Here is a 22398-nt window from a genome sequence, read left to right on the forward strand (position 1 = left end):
TCATCTCCAGTTATCTTTCGGCTATTTTGTCCCAGTGCTTCCTTAAACTTAAGTCCATTTGCGAGCCATATCTTGCATGAAATAGCTTTGTGCATGCCCAGAAGAGGACCTTAATGCATTGAATACAATTCCATGCAATTCATATCTGAAGGATACTTATATCTGACTACAACTTGAAGGGCAGAAAGGGGATAAGATGGGGCGATGGTAGTCAATGTACAGTATGGGCATGCCGATGCAGAGTCCTGGGTTTCTCTTAATTACACTTGTTTCAGCTGTATAGTAACATAGTATCATAGTTGATGAGGTTGAAAAAAGACACCAGTCCATCAAGTTCAACCTATTTTGGATCTCCTGCGATCCTGCACTTAAATTTTAAAAATTGATCCAGAGTAAGCATCCGCCGATCTGTTTGAATTGTGAAAATCCCCCCAGACTCAATATTGCAGTCCTATTTTTACCCTATATCCACTACTATCCTTCATTTTAATTAACGGTTGTATCCCTGGATACACTTTTCCGCTAAAGATTTGTCTAACCCTTTCTTAAACATTTTACTGTAAAGAACCCCTTCCTTTGCTGGTTGTGAAATTTCCTCTCCTCTAACCTTAGGGGGTGACCGCGTGTCCTGTGTATAGTCCTTGGGATAAAAAGTTCCCATGAAAGTTCTATGTATTGTCCCTTAATGTATTTTTACATAGTAATCATATCTCCCCTTAGACGCCTCTTTTCTAAAGTAAATATGCCTAAACTGGCTAACCTTTCCTCGTAACTTAATGACTCCATAACCTTTATCAATTTTGTCGCCCTTCTCTGAACCCTTTCTAGTTCCAGAATATCTTTTTTATAGAGTGGTGCCCAGAACTGTACTGCATATTCAAGATGAGGTTTTACCAATGATTTATACAGTGGCAAAATTACACTGTCTTCCCTTGCATGTATGCCCCTTTTTATGCATGCCAATACTTTGTTTGCCCTTGCAGCTGCTGCTTGACACTGAGCACTATTGCTAAGTCTACTGTCTACGAGCACTCCCAAATCCTTTTCCATTATAGATTCTCGTAAATTTATTACATTTAATTTATAGATTGCGTTCTTGTTTTTGATCCCTAAATGCATAACCTTACATTTATCTATGTTAAACCTCATATCCCATTTGGCTGCCCAATCCTCCAGTTTATTTAAGTCCCTCTGTAGAGAAGCTACATCTTGCTCTGATTTTATTACCTTACAGAGTTTAGTGTCATCTGCAAAAATTGAAACTTTACTCTCTAAACCATCACCAAGGTCATTAATAAATATATTAAAAAGGAGTGGCCTCAGCACAGAGCCTTGAGGTACTCCACTTAAAACTTTTGACCAATTAGAAAATGTTCCATGTATCACAACTCTCTGTTCCCTATTCTCTAACCAGTTTTCGATCCAAGTACAAATGTTGATTCCTAGACCCAGTTCCCTTATTTTGTAAGCCAACCTCTTGTGTGGCACTGTATCAAAAGCCTTTGCAAAATCTAAGTAGACCACATCTACTGTGCTGCCCTGGTCTAAGTTCCCACTGACTTCCTCATAGAAACTAATTAGATTAGTTTGACATGACCTCTCCCTCACAAATCCAAGTTGATTCCCACCAATAATGTTATTGCGCACCGAGTAATCCTGAATACTATCCCTTATAATACCTTCCAGTAGTTTCCACACTATTGATGCCAGGCTTACAGGTCTATAATTCCCTGGTTGTGATATTGTCCCCTTTTTAAACAACGGCACCACATCTGCTATTTGCCAATCCCTTGGTACTGAGTCTGATGAGATTGAATCTCTGAAAATTAAGAATTGCGGTCTAGCTATTTCTGAGTTTAGCTTGGGTGTATGCCATCTGGACCTGGAGCTTTATTTATCTTGATATTCTTCAGTCGCCTTTGGACTTCTTCCTCTGACAACCAAGTATTAATTAATGGTAGGGTTTCATTTCCATTTTGATGTATTACTCCTAGCATTTGTTCCTCTCTAGTAAGTACTGAAGAAAAGAAAGTGTTTAATACCTCTGCTTTTTCCTTAGTATCATTTACCAATTCACCCATCTCACTTCTTAGGGGTCCTATATTATCTTTTTTTAATCCTTCTGCCATTTATATACTTAAAAAACTTTTTGGGGTTTGTCTTACTTTCTTTTGCAACTTGCCTTTCTTTTTCTAATTTAGCCTGTCTATTTTCCTTTTTGCATGTTTTATTACATTCCTTGTACCTACGGAAGGACTCCTCTGACCCTTCAGACTTAAACAATTTAAATACACGCTTCTTCCTTTGCATGTCTTCCCTTACCTTTTTATTTAGCCACATTGGTTTAGACTTAATTCTTTCACATTTATTTCCCATAGGAATGAACTTATACGTTTATGTTTCCAACAGCATTTTAAAGACAGCCCACTTTTCTTCCGCATTTTTTCCTTCAAAGGCTTTGTCCCAGTCTATGCTCTTTATAGACTCCTTTAGCATATTAAAATTTGCCTTTCTAAAGTTTAAAGTCCTAGTTGATCCCTTATACTGTTGCTTCTGGAAACTAACTTCAAATGTGACAATATTATAATCACTGTTTCCCAAGCGCTCCCTTACTTGAATATTTGATATTACGTCTACATAGTTTGTTATTACTAGGTCCAGTATAGTCCGGTTTCTAGTTGGTTCCTCTACTACTTGGGACATGTAATGGTCTTTTAGCGTGCTCAGAAACCTATTTCCCCTAGCTGTACCCCAGGTCTCAGTACTCCAATCAATGTCCGGATAATTAAAATCCCCCATAATTAAAATTTGACCTAGTTGTGTAGCCTTCTCAATTTGCTGTAGAAGTTGGGCTTCCTCAATCGTACTAATATCTGGCGGTTTATAACATATCCCTATCAGCAACTTCTCTGAACTTTTTCCTCCGCTGGATATTTCCACCCACAATGCCTTTATATTATCACCAATATTCTCATATATAACTTCCTAAGTATCACTTGCACAAGCTCCAGGACAGGTGTAAGTGCCGGCTGATAGTGATGACTGGCACAGCATAGTCATTGTTTGGAAAAGTACATGTATGTATACCACTGGATAGAACTGAATGTGTGCATGCAGGGTTGTTACCAGAAATTGCGGGGCCTAGTACAAATGTAACAGACAGGGCCCATTCTCCTTCCTTTTCTTACCCACCTTTATTTTTAATTGACTTTCTACCAAATATTTGCCTCCTCCCATTCTCTACAGTCACCCCCGATCCCCAGTTCCAACTAAACCCTGCAGTAGTTTATTTACCTCTTTGCACTTTCTTGCTGTCTTCTTTTGGCTCCTCTGTATTGACAACGTTGTGCTGTTACTAATAATCTCTGTCCGGGAGCCGGGCACCTGGGGGGCTGGGACTGGAGCATATAGCGGCAACCGTGTGGTTGCGACATCTCAGGAGCGGGGACAGACATGCTGCCTATAAAGAAGCCTTTAATTATGCCTTATGTCTGCACCGAGATCTCTCCCCATACCAACTCTCACATCTCAGATTCAGCTACTGCCTGGAAATGGCACCCGCTTGCTCCCTTAATTCACTTTTGAGGCCCCCACCCCTAATGAATTTGTTTGGGCCCAGGACTGGTGGGGCCCCTCTCTGCTGTTGAGCTCCATACAGCTGTACTCCCTGTACCCCCCTGATGGCAGCCCTGTGTGTATGCAAGTAAGATAGACAATGTCACGATTCGAAATTGAAATATAGGAACCTCAGGTCTCTCTAACTTGGCACTACTCTACCCAGAGGCACAGTGTCTAACGGACAGGTATCTTCACCAGGAACCCCCGTAAGGAGGTATGGGCTTTCAAGCCACTGCCCCTCAGGTCGCGGCCCTCAGAGAGAGAGCGTTAGACGATACCCGTATGGAGAACACAGGAGTAGAAGAATCTCTACAGAGAGAAAACTGCAGAGAGGTGAACAGACTTGAGAAAGAGATAGCTGTGTGTGAGTGGTACTGAACAGCATCTGAGAAATCACTGGAACAGCAAGCTGAACACAAGGAAGTGATATCTGAGGATGAGTAGTACTGAACAGCAACTGAGGAATCACTGGAACAATGTACTGAACACGAGTAGGTGATGGTTGTGGGTGAAAGGCATTGAACAGCAACCAGAAAATCACTGGAACAGCAAGCTGAACACAAGAAGGTGAGTGGTGGTTGTGGATGAGAGGCACTGGACAGCAACCAGGAAATCACTGAAACAGCAAGCTGAACACGAGGAGGTGAGTGATTGTTGTGGATGATGGCCACTGAACAGCAACCAGGAAATCACTGGAATAGGTTAGCTGAAGCAGCAGGAGCAAAGGGAGCCATATCTGTGCACTGTCAGGGCTTTACACACAAAGAACAGGCACCTGACTGCAGGTTCAGGTAGCTTAAATACCCTGCTAATGAGAAAGCACAAATAAGAAAGAAGCGTGTCACGGGCACTAGGAGTTGCTTACCAGAGTTTCACCAGATGGAACTCTGCTAGAGAGGCAGGGTTATGGCACGCACCTCAAAGCAGGCAGGTGAATGATTGGAGCGACACAACAGCAGGAGAGTAGAGATAGTCTGAGGAAGTCAGCGACTTGCAGCTATGGTTAGAGGAAAGTCAGCGACTTGGAGCAGTAAACTGGAGGCTGAAGATAATGTAGACACGAGGAGTGGATGTGGATAGGTGATGGTAGGTAGAGGAGGAGTCAGTGGTCTGCGTACAGCAAGTTGTACCACTGCAGTGATGGGAAGAAAATTAATACTGGTGCAGGTAGGAAGCAGGGTAGTCGGTGGTCTGCGTTCAGCAAGTTGTACCACCGCTATGGTGAGGAGTCTGGTCCAGGTGTAGGTAGGTAATAGGAGAGTCAGTGGTCTGCGTATAGCAAGTTGTACCACCGCTGTGATAGGAGGACTTGTCCAGGTGCGGAGAGGTAGCAGGGAAGTCAGTGGTCTGCGTGCAGCAAGTTGTACCACTGCTGTGAGAAGGAATGAGGACTTGTCCAGGTGCAGGAGAGTGAAGTTGAAAGGCAAACTGTGGCTGTATGGAAACAGCGCAAGTAGAGCAATGTCTTGTGAGGCAGAGATGGAAGGCACAATGAATAGTCCGTATGGAGTAGATGCCTTGCAGGGAGGAGAAGCTGGTCACAGCAGATATGCACAATAACGCTAAATAGTAGCGTGAGGAGATATCGTAGCTTGAGTGAAAGCTTGTCCTAAATGAAGCAATGCAGTAACACAGTCTATATGGGTACTTGTGCCCTGTGCAGCAAACAACAATGGATACAACCGGTATGCGAGCAATAGGCAATAGTCAATAGTCAGTAGAGCATACCCAGTTGTGTAGATCCGGAATCAGCTGAGAAGTAAAGCGTTGTAGCGGTATGGGAACCGCCGCTGAGTTGAGCAGGGAGCAGCGTGGAAGCTGAAGCACGAGTAGAGCTGGAAGCAGTTTGGAAACTGTACACACACGAGTAGAGCTGGAAGCAGTTTGGAAACTGCACACAGGAGTAGAGCTGGAATCAGTTTGGAAACTGCACACAGGAGTAGAGCTGGAAGCAGTTTGGAAACTGCACACAGGAGTAGAGCTGGAAGCAGTTTGGAAATGCACACAGGAGTAGAGCTGGAAGCAGTTTGGAAACTGCACACAGGAGTAGAGCTGGAAGCAGTTTGGAAACTGCACACACCTATAGAAGTTCACTGGGAGTGAGACTTCAAGATCAGGCAACTACCTAAGGCTGCAAGTGCCTTAAGTAGGGAGGGGTGATTGATCCATCAATCACATTAGTGGTCAGGTGTAGTTGTTAAAGGGACCTGCGCATGCGCAGTGCGACAGGATGGCGGACGGCCGCGGTTCCACACAGGTGTGAGCGGGAAAGATGGAGAACCACGTACCAGAGTGGAGGCACTCACACTCCGGTGAGTGACAAAGAGAAGGTATTAAAAGCATATTGGGTCTGCAGATGCTCAGACCCAAATCCAAGATGACCGCCACCATCGGTGCTCAGCAACTAGAGGAACCCCAGCATGGAGCAGGTAAGTGTGCCAGGACCTAAATGCGTGCCCAGCGTGTGATAGCGGTCTTCATAGAACTTGCTCTTTAAGTCACATCTTGAAGCTTTGTACATTGTATTAACAACCACTGTAAGCAAGCCTCACAAATTATTTGTGTCTGTTTACATCATATTACATATCCCAAGTGATTGGGATTCTCATTGAATATCCCACCCCTATTGACCATCTGGCCTGGGGGAATCCCTATTATCTAATCCAAATAACAACTACTTGCGACTATTGTGACAAATGTTTTGTTGTTTTGCTATTTTTATTTGAATTCCATTGTATAATATTACTATACTGCTACTTTGCCTCATTGTTCCAACATAGTGTCTATTTATACTACATTAATCGTACTGCGAATGCTCGTCACATCGGACCTACTGCGCATGCACGGCATTGATATTGCTGCAATCTCTGATGTATCACTAAAGTTTTTCCAATAGGAAATTTGAAGACTTACATGCTGGTGCTTGTTGTTATACAAGCTCCAGCATGCTCTCGTAGCCATGGACATGCTGGCATTTGTAACTCTGCTCTTCTGAGTATGTTTGGGACATGGAGACAGAAAAAAGCCCCATGCACCCTGTTATAGGATCCTGGGATCCGCCATAATAATGATACAATGCCTTTGATCTTATTAATAACCAATCTCATTAATTATTGGGATATAATGCAATTTGCGTCTTTTTCGCTATTTTAGTCACGTCGAATAATACGCACCCGTGACATCTCAGATGTACTTTAGAGGCATTATTTCACTCAACCTTTTGAGGTTTCGCCTAATACCATGACAACCATAAACAAGGTGTCCCAGTTGTCATGCTTGCGCATGACAACTAGAAATCCGTAGACTTACGCGATTCCTGTCTTTGACAAGGCTATATATAAATATATATATATATATATATATATATATATACACATATATATATACACATCTCGCCTAAATATTACACAAATATCCCACAATTATGTATTAATCGCTAAATAAATACCAATCTATCATTTACCTCACTATAATGCATTATCTATATAAACATCCATTCATCCTATTCATTCCAGTTATCTAAACATACAAAACAGGCATAAGAATACATGTCTTTTACTTTACAACATACATGCATACATACAATTACAGATAATACATTATAGATTAAACAGACAACGCTACAACTTCAGAAGTAAGTACATAATATCCTATTCTGGTGTGTGTGTGTGTGTGTGTGTGTGTGTGTGTATTTACTAGTGTATATGCTGTAAGAGAAATGTATAGGAGTGAGTATTTCATCAGTATTGCTCAATCGTGTTGTGTGTGTGTATAGAGACAGAGAATGAATGTGTTTTAAGGATGCATTGTGTATGCCATGTGCTCTTGAAAGATGGGGGATGGGATTAGAAGTTGCAGGTAAAATAAACAGATATATGTTTAAGTGGTAGATAAAGAAAGATTAAAAGAAAGAGAGAGAAAGATATAAGATAGCAGAGATAGTGGCATGTGGTCAGAACATAGAGGGTGAAAGAGATAAGGGGGATGGAAATTCATTGTAATGCAGTTAGCAAACATTCCTGAGGCTGCTTAGATCCAGAAAGTTAAATGGAAAACTTTACATATAAGGTAAAGGATTCAAAAGAAAGTTAATAGATATACATGCAAGCAAGGAGAGATGTACAGACAGATAAGAAGTTAAGAGTTACAGATAGAAGCTTACTGGTATGTCTTCAGGGCTCCAGGTGTAAGAGAGGTCCCCAGGTTCCAAGTTTGTGTGTGTGTGTGTGTGGAGTGATCGAATGAGAGTGATATGTTTGTCTCAATGGCTTATAAACCTTTACCCATAATGCATTGCTTCAGATGGGAGGGCTTGACCTCTGCCACACCCCCGCAACTAGAGACGGCCTGTAATTATGACTCAAAGCCCTGTATTTCCTAACAAGCACATGGCTTTCAGGTTCAAACAAAGAACTTACTGTGGAGCTATATATGAGAGACAGTTTCTTTGGTTAGAATGCTCTGGCTTACAGCCAGTTCATATCTTACTCTGCGCATGTAAACAGCAGTAAAATGCTAGCATCCATTATGCGTGGCTCAAGCTCCACCCACTGTGACTGCGTCATCAGCGGCGATATAGGAGCTCCTTCACACACCCTATTGGTACTGAGGCAATTTTATATTAGTGCTGTCACCAGAAACATTGGACTGCTGCTAAACTCATTTGTGCTACTGCTCCTACAGTTCGCGTGGCAGACTCCGATGCCAATATTGGAACAGTTTTGGGCAGCCTCCTCGTTTGTTATGCCAGGTATCCTTCCTTGAAACAGCAGCAATTTTCTCATCTGCAATTTTGGGATTTGTCCTGTCTGAAGCTATTGGTCTGTTTTGTTTGATGGTTGTTTTCCTGATCAAATGGGGCCTCACTGAGCATGTGTCAGCTCCTGTACATGTTTCGGGAGGGTGGTTTGGCATCAATGGGCCTAACGAAAATTTTGCTAATGTACCCGATGATGTTGTGATCTGCCCCTGCACAACCATGCCCAATTATTTTCACGGAAGTAGTTGTGGGTTTTCTGACATTCAATTATTTAAGTTCAGCATTTCCATGGTGACCATGCTCATTCTCTCCCTGCATCAGTGATAGCCAGTCCTGGTTAAAGTACCTGTACTGGTTACTTATTTGGGGAGACGGACAAGCCTCGGTTTTTTTAACAATTATACATGGTCACTGTCGTCATCATCATCATCATCTCGTATTGGCCTTCTGGAGTTACAAAGGACACTCCTTTTGTCATGCTACACTTAGGTGTGTGTGCCCCTGATATGCCTCTCCAGACATAGGAGACCAAGAGAAACTAAATATTCTACTTTTTCTTGCTGCACTTAAGCTGTAAAGCAAAGCGGATTTTTGTCAATTGTAATATTGATATAATAGGTTTTATTCATCAAATGTGAGCATAGGAAACATGGTAATGGGAGATGGTACTGGACATGACTTTTCTCCTGGTGTCCACTTCAATAAAGCTGCTGCTGTTGCATTAAGAGGAAACCTGCTATGGCTTTTATAATATAAATTACCTTGTTAAATGTCATATGTTCGCATTTGTGTACAAATGTAAAGACATAAGCAGATGATTGTGCTTTAACTTAATAAAAACCTACAGATGTATATATATTACTGTAACACTCCTGTTATGGACCTTAATAGATCCAGCTAAGTATCCCTGTTGGTAATTTGGTACATAAACACTAAAATTGACAAATATTTCTTTTCACTGATATTAAACAAAAAGGAAATATATTTTCTTGTAAATATGTACAATAGACAAATAACTTCACCAGAGCTCATCAATAACTTGTGATATTTTGTAATGTATGGTTGTTGAAGACCCCTTTTAGTGTCGATACTATTAGTTGCCAAGGTCAAGTCTTCAGTTTAGTTAAAATCTGTTAAGATTATGTATTTACTAAATGTCATATGTAAAAGACTTACAAAAGGTTTATTAAAAGAATTACCAATTCAAATACACTACTGTTGCTTACGTACACCAACAATAAGTATTAATACAGAAAAGTAACATTTGTATTTTAGAATTCTTAACAAGGAGCCACAAAGTCACTTGGAATTCCGTCACTCTTCCCTAGAGGTGACAATTGATGGTTATTCTGCTGGCTCCCTGCAGTTTCATTGCATGAAGATGCTTTCTCTAAGGACTTTCACAGTGCGAAACTAATGAAAACCTGCCTGCTGGCTCACTTAGAGAGCCTGTTGGCTTCCTCATCACTGCATCCTAGCAGGCCATTAAAACCCCTGAACTAATCTTTTTCAAAATATTGGTCATCACTAACCATTGAAACGCCTCCCTTTTCTTCATTGATTGACATGTGTCAGCTCCAAGGACCTTCAATTTTAAAGACAGGGAAAAATTATAACTATTGATGCTTACAGATGTTTCAATGTTCCTAACAATGACTTCTTTTAGTATCATATTATATTGAAATGCACATGTGAAGCATAGCTGTGGCATTGAATGCATATTTAAGTATTTATTATAACAGATTTGTCTGCCTAGCAAGATTTCAGATTTTTTGTATGTACTGTGAATTCTGACCTCTTGTAAACTGAAACTGGATACAGTGGAAATTCCTTAGAGGTGTTATTTGAGTACTTAGCAGAAGTGCTAATAATATTTAATTAGCAACTGCAGGTAACTCAGAGTTTAATTGTTCACCTCCAAGCAATGTTTCAGATTAGATGAAGTAAATCGAAATATAAAGTCACCACATACTGTATATCTAGTGATACACTGTAATACTGTAGCACATATGCTTATTAGGTTTGCAAAAATACAAAGCTCAAACTTATATGAATTATTCCACTGTTGAGAATGCAATCAGAGACTTCCTATTTGTTAAATTTTTTAGCTTATTGTAGAAGTAATGCAGGGATTACTAAAGAGCTCAGAGGGTTATGACTATGGAGGGCTCGCATGATGAGGTCTGGAACTAGGCATGGAAACTGATGAGGTCTTCAATACAGCAGCAAGTCTGGTCTTTGTAAATGTGGGCTGCTGTGCGATTTCCATTGCAATATCCCCCTAACCCACTAGAGCAGGCGTCGCTATTTGTATTTCTATTGTTCCCTCTCAACCCACCCACAGTTTCTCCTTCCATGGTTCTCTCTATCCTTTCTCCTATCTTTACTCACTGTAGATGATTCATCGTCCCCCTCCAGTTTTCTCTCCTCTCTCTGGTTCTCTCTTCTCTCTCCACCTCTCCACTTCTCTCTTCTCTCTACCCCTCCCCAAGTCTCTCTCCATCTGGTTCTTTCTCTCTTCCTCCTCTTTGATTTTTTTCTCCCCCACATGGAATGTCAGTAACAAGGTTGCAATAGTCCAGACAGGAAGTTAGAGAGTTAAAGTTTTATTAACTTCAGCTATGAATAAGTTACATTGTGTGAGGGCATCCAAACAATAAAATGCTCTCTCTCATTAGATATTTAAAAGACAAACTAGTTGTCTGCACCTTTTGTCAAATTCTCGTGCCCTAAAGTTAATAAGCCTCCATTATACACTGTTATGACAGGGGGATATGTAAAGTGAACAAAATGCTTAAGTCTACTCAAAATGGCATACTTAAAATCAGGTGCAGGCTGACGTGACGGACGTCAGCCCGGGGGGCACACACCGCACAGGTGGCCGCATCACATGACACGTGATTCGGCCGCATTATCAATGATATTACTTCCGGGGGGGCGGCCGGCCCTAACAGCCGTGATTGTGAGCGGCCCGGGGGGCCGATGCCCCCCTGCCCCCCGGCCCAGCCCGCCCCTGCTTAAAATATATATTTGCTTTAGTTCATCTCTAGTGTATTTGGTGTACTGCACAGCTGCAAAGTAGAACCAAGCATTGACAAAGGTATTATATTACATATTTTCTGTCGTTGTGGTGGTTCTTAGGTATCCTAAACAGTTTTTCAGACAGACATCTATTCTTCAATATGTTGCGCCTCTGTCTTTAAAAGACTAGCTTGCAGATTTAATTTGTGTTTTATATCTACAATGAATTACTACTATATGTGTTGATCCTCATGTCTCGTGAAGATGGATTCCATGTACTTTACACTTTTATTTACCCTGACTTGATTCATTTACACTTCTCTCCTCGCAGATGTTTCTCACGCTGCTGATCAGAACATGGGAAATGAGCTGTAGAAATACTATCTATAGCTTACTAGAGTTAGTATGACCCCTTTCAGACTTAAATAAAGTCATTGTAGATGTAAGGGAACTACAGTTTGTTGGTCTCTGATTGCCTTTAAAATGTACAGCACGGTTGTCTGCCACTTATCATTCCGAACTGTTCTCCTCTGTTTGACAGGCAACTAGCACACTGTCAAATAGAGCGACACCTTCACCCAGTCTTTTAAATGGAGAAACATTCTTGTTGAAGGATTTGGAGTTCATCTCTCTCCTTCTGGAACAGTGAATTAAAGCACAATAAATTATCAAGATGGAACCCTGAATCTTGATGATACTTCCTTGCCTTATATCGCTTCCTTCTTTTTATTTTTCATTCTAAGCCTCCCCTTTTAGCTATAATTACATTTCTCAGTTGTATTGTAAGCTTTGAAAAAGCCATCATTCTAATGATTTACAAGGCCTCTGGTGGATACCAGACCCAGCAGCTCTGAGCTGTGCAAAGGTCAGTGACCAGGGATTTATTGCTGGCTCTGTGAGAATGAAGTGTGCAGGCTTTTCCCTGAACAGTCTATTGAAAAGATCCTAGCAAAGAGCAGCAAAGGTAGTTGGGAACACAGATTTGTGGTGTTGGTAGGGTTCTGGAACTCACAGAGTTCCTGTGTTTGCAATTCATTCAGATGTTGGAGACAGTAAATGAACATGAAAAGGAAGTTATGTTGTAACCTACAGTATCATGCTAGATTAACCCTTCCTTTTCTCTGTGCCCACTCCTATAATTTCCCACCACAACTCTTTTTCAACCACAACTGTTGCAGATCTCCATGCGCTTACAACCAAAAACTACTAAATAGATTATATAACCTGAATTGATTCAGGTTAAATGATTTTGATCTGTAAATAACTAATTAATATACACAGCATATGGCTGAATATTTTAATATGTAAGTATTATATAGTATTTATAACGTGCTAACTTTAGGTACACAGACATTATAGACAGTATATACTAAACAACATACAAAGGAATTTGTTCATGTAAACTTACAATCTAAAGAGAAAACATGGAGATATAGTGTGAGTATGGAGGTTGCTTCCGGTTAAGTCATAAATTATTACTGATGTGCAAAGTTAGCAGAATGCCGTCATTGCATCCCTGACAATTGTCAAAGCAATTTACAGTATCGGGCTATATTTATTAAACAGAAAAAAACATTATCTCCTGTGTAAATTAGTGCTTTCACCGGATATAGGGAGAAACCCTCCCTATCTATAAAGGGGTTAGCACTAAGATATCACTGCTATCGCTGGAGATAACTCTCGCTGTTGATAAGATTTGCCGACTTCCTCCAGAGATTTGACATGGATCATGGCGGTACATGTACTGCCACAATCCTTCTGCTATCACCATCTGAAGCTATTCAAGAGAAGAAAAATCTTTGTTTTTTAAATAAAATTGTTTTTCAACTGGGAATAATATTAAAATAATTATCAATATATTTTATTTGTTTTTTTATAAAGAATTGTTTTAGAAGAGGAACTGAAAGTCCAAGTAAAGTTGCCTGATATTACACATTCACCATATATTAACTGTTTCTGCCACTTGTTTCTCTGTGACCATTTAAACTGACCTTTTCACTGGGAGGGTGATGAAGTAGAGCTCTGGATCAGAGTGACTGAAGCTGCTTTTCCTTCCCACCTTTCTGGTGATTATACATGCAAATTCCAAACATGACATTTTCTCTGCTGGGAGAAATGAATGTGCATTTCGCGACTCTGTGTATGGCTACGAAAATGGAGCAGCAATAAGTGTTTTGAACAGTGCATTAATTAACATTTTGTGTATTTCACATTCTCTCTAGTTGTGGAATAAGTACTATAGTTATTCAGTAGAGCTATATTCTGGTATTTATTGGATGAATTTATTAAATGTTTTTATCCCTTTAGTGGCAAAAGTCAGGTTTTCAATTTGGACATCTAACTATGATGTGTCTTAGACAGTCTGTGCCAATACATTAAGGTAAATAATAGTTTTTTAATAAGAAATAATAGTTTGCTGAGTACATTTTGCACGATTAAAAAAAATTACGCACATCACATTTTATATATAATGTCTGGCTTGGTAACATTAAGTCAGTGTTCAAGGATGTCTTTGCTTAAATATCTATGCTTTGGTTGAACAAATAAAGTAAAAATATCATATATTTATTGCTCATATTACTCTCCTGCTACTGAACTGCAAGTCCTAGCAGACTAAGTCTGTTCTAAAACATAAGAGCAGAAGGCCCTGTCCGCAACCTCAAATTTATAGATTTGGAAGTGGGTGGCTTAAACCCTTTCTAGGGTCTGCGCTTGACTTGTGTGTTTCCAAGGTTGTTGCAGCCGTTACGGATGATCTGGGCATTCCAGTTCCCGCGCTTGTTGTTTGTTGTTTCGTTGATTCTGCCGTGGCGCAACCTGGGGTGGAGATAAAGAGGGGTGTGGGAGAGGGAGAAGAGTTGGAAATAGAACAGTGCAAATGGTACAGACAATATACTTGGATGCTAATTAAGTTTAGCAGTTGATTATAGTTTTTTTTTTGCAGTATTTAACGTTATAGCTCTTTTGCTTTTGTTTATAGCTCTAATGTAGTGTATATTGTATGTGGTGGTGGTACCATTACTTGCTACTGTTAGTAGTTTTAGCCCTGGGTTTTTTTTGGGGTAGAATATGTTTATAGCTTGGTGTTTATAGCTCAAAGTTTATAGCTTGTGGTATTGGTAGCAGTGTTTATGGCTCTGTATTTTAAGCAAATTAATTATAGCTCGTGGCTTGGTAACGGTGGGAGGTAATTGTGATAGGCTTCCCTTCTAGTGGGATTGATGTGTTAGTTTATAGCTTTTGGGAAATGGCTGCCCAAATGGGGATGTCTGTATGAGTTCACGGATGAAACATGGACGAAACACGTTGGATACACTGCAGACAAACGACCCAAAGGACCCAGAAATCTCCCACAGCAATACTAATATCCGAACACACAACCGCAAGACCTTAACATCGAAACGAAGAACCAGCACACGAGGAAATCCACTCTGCAGTAGAATGCACAGGAGCCTGTGCGTTCTATCTGAAAACCGGAAGTTCGGCATTTGGAACGCTCATGCGTTCCAAATGCCGTTGAAGGAAGCTGCTCAGCCACAGCTACATTAATCCGCTCGGCCTAAGCCACTAGAACCTCTCGACCATCAATATCTCACCACCCACCACTGGAAAAGCCACCCAGACCCTCCGGAAAAGAAGGCTACACAATCGTAACAAATTGCTCTTATAAGAGCACCAGAGCTTACAGACAATTAGCGCACCTCACACTACACACCGCATATTAGCCTCAACACAAAACATCTTATACGATCTCCCAATCACATAGAATATACCCACAGAGTCTACCACATATAGTCTGTTTATTTTAACCCCCACCACACCCCTAAACTCATACAGACATCCCCATTTGGGCAGCCATTGCTCAAAAACTATAAACTAACACAGCAATCCCACTAGAAGGGAACCCTATCACAATTACCTCCCACCGTTACCAAGCCACGAGCTATAATCAATTTGCTTAAAATACAGAGCCATAAACACTGCTACCAATACCACGAGCTACAAAATTTGAGCTATAAACATCAAGCTATAAACATATTCTACCCCAAACAACCCCCAGGTCTAAAACTACCAACAGTAGCAAGTAACGCATACTTACCAACTTTTTTCAGTTGGTGTCCGGGAGACTCTCTGTTGCAGGTGGGCGTGAGGGGGGCGGGGCTCCAAAATTGCAACGTAATGATGCAATCATTTGACAAAGGGGGCGGGGCCAAATGCTGCGATTCCCAGAGAATCGCAGAATTTTGGCCCTTATGCGGGCAGAATCGGGAGATTGCCACACTCTCCCGGGAGTCTGGGAGACCCACCCGAAATGCGGGAGTCTCCCAGACATTCCGGGAGAGTTGGCAAGTATGAAGTAACGTACCACCACCACATACAATATACAATGCATTACAGCTATAAACAAAAGCCAAAGAGCTATAACCTTAAATACTGCAAAAAAAGCTATAATCAACTGCTAAACTTAATTAGCATCCAAGTATATTGTCTGTACCCTTTGCACTGTTCTTTTTCCCACTCTTCTCCCTTCCCCACACCCCTCTTTATCTCCACCACAGATTGTGCCACGGCAGTAACAATCAAATTTATAGATGACCACATTTGAATAATATTTGCTTTTTTTTTATATGACAAATTTCTTCCAATAAGAATAAAACTGCAGAATAAAACACATGGTAAAAAAAAACATGTAAAAGATTTGACCCTTTAGTTGTGCTTTTAAATTGAAGAGTTGAACAGTTTTTTCTTATGTGTTTGTCACCTCTTACTGTGGGCATAAGGAGGGGGGCTAAATAGAAAAATTGATGGGGCCATAGGCCCATTATGAATCAATCCCAGCAAGTTGAAAATCTACCAGATCGAAACTCATCCTACTATGTACCACAAATCCATCTTCTGAGAAAAATAGGTGCTAATTGATACTAATTAAAACATAAACACACACCTCTAATCTGTCACCTCAGATGAGGACAGGGGGACTTCTAGGTAACATCAACTTTAATATTATGAGATAAAACGTTGATCATGTCTCACTCATGAGACTGAAAGCTCCTCAGTGATAGTCTGGCTGTGAATCAAAGTTCAGCTGATTCATTCAGATTCGCTGCCACAGACGAATGATTAGGTAGTGGAGCGGTGGGTGTGGTGAAAGTACAGATAAAGGGGGACCCATAGATGGAGCAAGGGTGCCCCTTTACCCTCGCTTACCCTCCCTGTGGATGCCTATCCTCATCATCAACATTTATATAGAGCCAGCAAATTCCGTAGCGCTTTACAATTGGGAACAAACATTAATAAAACAATACTGTGTAATACATACAGACAGAGAGGTAAGATAACCCTGCTTGCTAGCTTACAATCTATGGGACAATGGGAATTTGAAACACAAGGGCACATGCTACATCATATTGCACAATGGACCAGCTAGAATGCAAAGGTAAAAGGATTGAGTGGGCTGTGTGATCAGTCACAAAGCAATGTTGGTCAGAGAGTTGTTGTCTTGTGTTAGCTGTTTAGAGGGTGGTAATAGGGTAACCTAGGGAGATTAAGGTGGTGGTTGAGGAATACCATAAGCTTGCCTGAAAAGGTGGATTTTCAAAGAACACTTGAAGGTTTGAAGACTAGAGGAAAGTCTTACTGTGCGAGAGAGGGAATTCCACAAAGTGAGTGCAGCCCGAAAAAAGTCCTGTAACCGGGAATGGGAGGATTTGATGAGAGTGGAAGAGAGACGCAGACCTTGTGCAGAATGGAGGTGTCGAGTTAGGAGATATTTTGAAACAAGTGAGGAGATGTATGTGCAATTTTGTTGACGGCCTTGTATGTTAGTAGAATAATTTTATATTGGATTCGTTGAAATACAGGCACCAATAGTAGAGACTGACAGAGTGGCTCATCAGAAGAAGAACGGTTTGCAAGGAAAATCAATCTAACCACTGCATGCTAAACAGATTGTAGGGGTTCAAGTCTGACTTTGGGAAGACCAGTAAGGAGGGAATTGCAATAGTCGATGCTGGAGATGATGAGTGCATTAATTAAGGTTTTTGCAGTGTCTAATATGAGATATGTACGTATTCTGGAAATGTTCTTTAGATATATGTAACATGATTTAGATATAGCGTCGATATGGGGAATAAATGATAGTTGTGAGTCAAGGATTACACCTAGACAATGAGCTTGAAGGGTGGGATTTATGGTCATGTTATCAAGAGAAATAGAAATGTCAGGCAAGAAGCTTCTGTTTTTGGGTGGGAATATTATTAATTCAGTTTTTGAAAGATTGAGTTTGAGTTGGTGAGAAGACATCCATGATGAAATGGCAGAAAGACAGTCAGTAATGTGAGACAACACAGATGGTAAAAGATCAGTAGAGGATAGATAGATTTGTGTATCAACCACATAGAGAAGATACTGAAATCCAAAGGAGCTTATTAGTTTTCCAAGAGAAGTGGTGTAGATAGAAAATAGCAGAGAACCTAGGACTGAGCCTTGTGGTACTTCAACTGATAAAGGAAGCGGAGCAGAGGTGGATCCAGAGAAATTAACACTGAAAGAGTGATTAGATAGGTAGGATGAGGATCAGGATAGGACAGTGCCTTCAAGGCCTAGGGATTGTATCGTTTGTATGAGGAGAGAGTGGTCGACAGTGTCAAATGCAGCAGAGAGATCCAGGAGAATTAGAAGAGAGTAATGGCTTTTACTTTTTGCTGTGATCAAATCATTGGCAGTCTTTGTGGAGTGCTGAGAGCGAAAGCCTGACTGAAGAGAATCCAGTAGGTTGTTTGCTGTAAGAAAGTGTGTGAGGCAAGTGTAGGCAATTCTCTCAAGAAGCTTGGAGCGGCATGGGAGCTAAGAGATGGGGCAGTAATTTGAGAGAGAGTTTGGGTCAAAATTTTGTTTTTATAAAGTGGGAGTAATCACTGCATGCTTGAATAGTGATGGAAAAATACCAGTAGAAAGAGATAAATTACAGATTTTAGTTAGAGATGGAATGAGCACAGGAGACAGGGACCTACTAATTTGTGAGGGAATGGGATGAAGAGGACAAGGGGTAGAGTAGGAAGATGAGAAGAGAGTAGAAACTTCCTCTTCATTTGTGGGATCAAATGAAGAGAGAGTGTCAGAGGGTGCTACAAAGGAATTGACCTGATTGCTTGTTGAAGGAGATAATACTATTTCAAGTCTGATCTTATCTATTTTGTCCTTGAAATGGGAAGCAACATCCTGGGCACTGATGGTAGTCGGAGGATTTGGGGTGGGAGGATTGAGAAGAGATTTAAATGTCTCTGTGAACACACCATTGATATTAAGAAACATTTGTTGCCAGTCTCTTGTATGCCACAAGAAGCCTCTTAAAAAAATGTATTATCAATTTTAGAATATTGCTCCTGAGTGATTAATCATTATTGTATTCTGTTGAAAGGGAACAACAGTACGTATGATAACAGCTATTGATCAAGATAAAGGGCGTCCTAGAGGAATTGGCTACACAATAGTTTCTGGTAAGTTGTACAATTCTTTACCTATGTAAACCTTATGCTGTTTGGAGTTTTACATAGGATGCTTAAGACTTTAACATTTTATAAGTTTGAACCACACAACTGACCTGTTCCTCTAAATTGTTTTTCTTTTGTAATCTCTTTTAGTCCAACATTATATGCAATTGTGTAGGAGTTTTGTACCGAAACAGCTTGATACAAACTAATGCATGAACGATATTATGGCAAATAGTTTTAAGCAAGGTGGTATCTTTTGCATCCTTGCCTAATTTGTCTTGACCTATGAATAGCATTGTAAAACCTTATCAGTTATTTATTAATAGAGGTTATTTATTTTTTCTGCATTTTATTCCCTGTTTGTACATACTTGCCACACTTGACACCTTTTAGTTAAGGTAAATTTGCCTACAGAGATATTTAAAACTCGCTGCTCTACTATCATATTGGAAAAAAAGTCAAATTTAGATTTGTTCCCTATGATTCTAAACCTACATAAAACATTTTCCCAACTTTATCTGAAGAAAATTTAAAACAAAACAAAGCGAGAGACTGTGGCTCCCTCATTCCTTTTTCTGGCTCTATCTTTTCCCCAGTCACCTAAATTAGATTGATCGAAACCAGTATAGTTATGTGCACTGTACAGTGTGGAACGTGCTGTACATGTATATTAAGTGTAGACATAATATTCAAAATATTGGAACTCCAATATCCGAGACTCTATGTAGTCTAAGGACTACATATGGTTAAGTGCTCTATTTCTGAGTAACAACTGTGCATTTCTTCTGAAAGATAGTGTAGTGTGAATTAAATTAGAAATCCGTCATCTCTGTTTTGAATTTCTCTTTGTGTTTCGTATCATCTCACTAACATGTTCCTACTGCACAGTCACACCCAGATGTATCAGTCTGAATGGCAAGCCTGCCTTAATCCTGACCAGTGGGTGCAGCTCAGCAGGGACAGATATCATGGGAAAGAATCATGCAGAACACATCAAAGGCAGAAGCGATTAGCCTGTTTTACAGTTTGAGCACAGCAAGGCTTTGATTCCAGTTAAATTTTTGGGAGGAGGAAAAATATTTTAGGAAGTATTTATTACAGCTGCAGCTCATCTGGAATGGAGACTGCTGGGAAAAGTTAATTGCTTAAAGTTCTGCTGAGTTCAAGTCAGAATTGAGTTATCTCCTGGTGTTACCATTTAATAGATGCAGATTCATTATTTATTTTACCTGTTATTACATAAACCTAATGTTAAACATTGCATGTGATTTTGTTAATCAGCAGTAAAAGTATATGCTGTATTTGAAATTATTCACACCTCACTCTAGGTTATTAGGATGTTAGAAGTCATCAAGGAGTACAGACACGAGGTCACAGGTCATTTTGCCGATATACAAGTCATGGCAATACACACGCTATTCTAATAAAGTTATGACATCAAAACAATTTATTCAGATATTTTTTTACAAAGGTGTTTCTATGTGTGTTTATACACATCATTATTACCATCATTTGTGGATTATATAGAATGCAGTGATTTGCCACCGTCTTATATTCTGCCTTATTGCAACACGTAAATATAAAATAAAGCCGAATATACAAAAATACAGTTTTGCATTTGATTTGCATTTTTATTTATTAATTAACGCCCACAACACCCAATTCCCACAGTGAAAATACAATTACGCCATTGAACTCAGTAATCTGTTACACCACCTTTTAACTGCAATTACTGCAAGCAAATATTTTAGACCCCTCTTCCCTGTTGACTGACATCTTTTAGTTTTTGATCTTTAACTGCTCATTTCAGGTCTTGCCAAAAACAGTCTTTAAATAGGCACTTCCAGAAACAAAAAGGCAGCAAAGTAAGGATTAGTATCCCATGTAAATTGTGGGGAAGTATGGCTGAGCAGCACCAGGTGAGCTGACCCCTGCCCCTTGTTGAGTCCGCTAGAGAGAGATAATCTCCTGCCACTTCCGCTAGGCCAGACAATAAGGAAACAGCTCGAGATATGAAGGGCTAGAGCCACAGCTTTGGAAGAAAGTGTGGACAGCTGAAAGGAGAGAGATTAGGAGTTCTGTGAAGAGGAGAAATGGAGAGTAGTGATGAAGGAGGTGAAGCATAAAGCTGGCAGAAGTAGTGACTGACATGAGAGAGGTAATATAGTAAAAGAGATGTGGGGAACAAAATTGGTGAATAGGAAAATTTTGCCAGACAAGTGGCATTAAGAAGTAGCACGGAGGGGGGCAGAGTAATACTTTATAATAATAATAATAATAATGGAAAATGTTGAAGGTTATTGGCAACACTTATTATTATTATTATCCTTTATTTGTTAGGCGCCACAAGAGTTCTGCAGCACCGTACACAGCACAAACAGTAGACTAACCAAGGTGAAACATTACACACAGTAAACAAAAAATACCAAAACTTCAGAGACTCCAGGCAGGCTAATGCAGTAAAGACGGAGCAGAAGAACAGGTATGGAGAACAAAGGGAAGAGGGCCCTGCTCAAATGAGCTTACATCCTAAGGGAGGTTAGACAGAACACAGGCACACAGGGAGCAAGTTGAAGAAGTGGGGAGAGAACAGGGGGGCTGGGAGGAGAGAGGGGGAGAGCAGGCGGAGGAGATGAGATGAGGGGTTTAGGTGTAAGGTTGGTAGGCTTTTAGGAACAGGTAAGTTTTCAGTGCCTTCTTGAAGGAGGACAAATTGGGAGAAAGATGGATGGAGCGAGGGAGGCCGTTCCAGTGAAGGGGGGCAGCACGGGAGAAGTCTTGGATTCTGGAGTGGGAAAAGGTGATCAGAGTGGAGGAGAGGCGACGGTCATTGGCCGAGCGCAGGGGGCGGGCAGAGGTGTGAATAGAGAGGAGGTTAGAGATATAGGGGGTGGTAGACTGGGAGAGAGTCTTGAAAGTGACGGTTAGGAGTTTGAAAAGGATTCTGTAAGGAATGGGGAGCCAGTGTAGGGCAAGGCAGAGAGGGGAGGCGGATGAGGAGCGGCGATAAAGGAAGATGAGCCTTGCAGCCGCATTCAGTAAAGAGCGGAGGGGGGCGAGATGGGAATGGGGATGGCCGGTAAGAAGGAGGTTGCAATAATCAAGGCGGGAGATGATGAGTGCGTGGATGATAGTTTTGGTGGCATCTTGGGAAAGGAAGGGCCATATGCGGGCAATGTTGCGTAGCTGGTAGCAGCAGGCTTGGGCAAAGGATTGGATGTGGGGGGTGAAGGAGAGAGAGGAGTCGAGGGTGACGCCCAGGCAGCAGAGTTGGGTGACAGAGGAGATGGTGGTATTGTTTACAGTGATAGAGAGGATGTGGTGGGAGGGGAGTCTAGGGGGAGGAAAGACAATGAGTTCAGTTTTGGAGATGTTAATTTTGAGAAAGCGCGAGGACATCCAGGAGCAAATGGCAGAGAGGCAGTCAGATACACGAGAGAGGAGGGTGGAGGAGAGATCAGGCGAGGAGATGTAGAGTTGGATGTCGTCAGCATAAAGGTGATACTG

General features: G+C 40.9%; 1 protein-coding gene across 1 annotated transcript in view; it reads left to right on the forward strand.

Annotated features, from left to right (window-relative positions):
- Positions 1-22398, forward strand: part of CDH23 (cadherin related 23) — a 1005178-nt gene that overhangs the window by 363832 nt on the left and 618948 nt on the right. Inside the window, exon 9 of the mRNA XM_075217048.1 lies at positions 18819-18897. Within this exon, the coding sequence (XP_075073149.1) occupies positions 18819-18897 (79 nt within the window). The remainder of the gene's footprint in view (positions 1-18818; positions 18898-22398) is intronic.

Source organism: Mixophyes fleayi, chromosome 6 (genome assembly GCF_038048845.1).
Source record: "Mixophyes fleayi isolate aMixFle1 chromosome 6, aMixFle1.hap1, whole genome shotgun sequence".
Classification (NCBI taxonomy): domain Eukaryota; kingdom Metazoa; phylum Chordata; class Amphibia; order Anura; family Limnodynastidae; genus Mixophyes; species Mixophyes fleayi.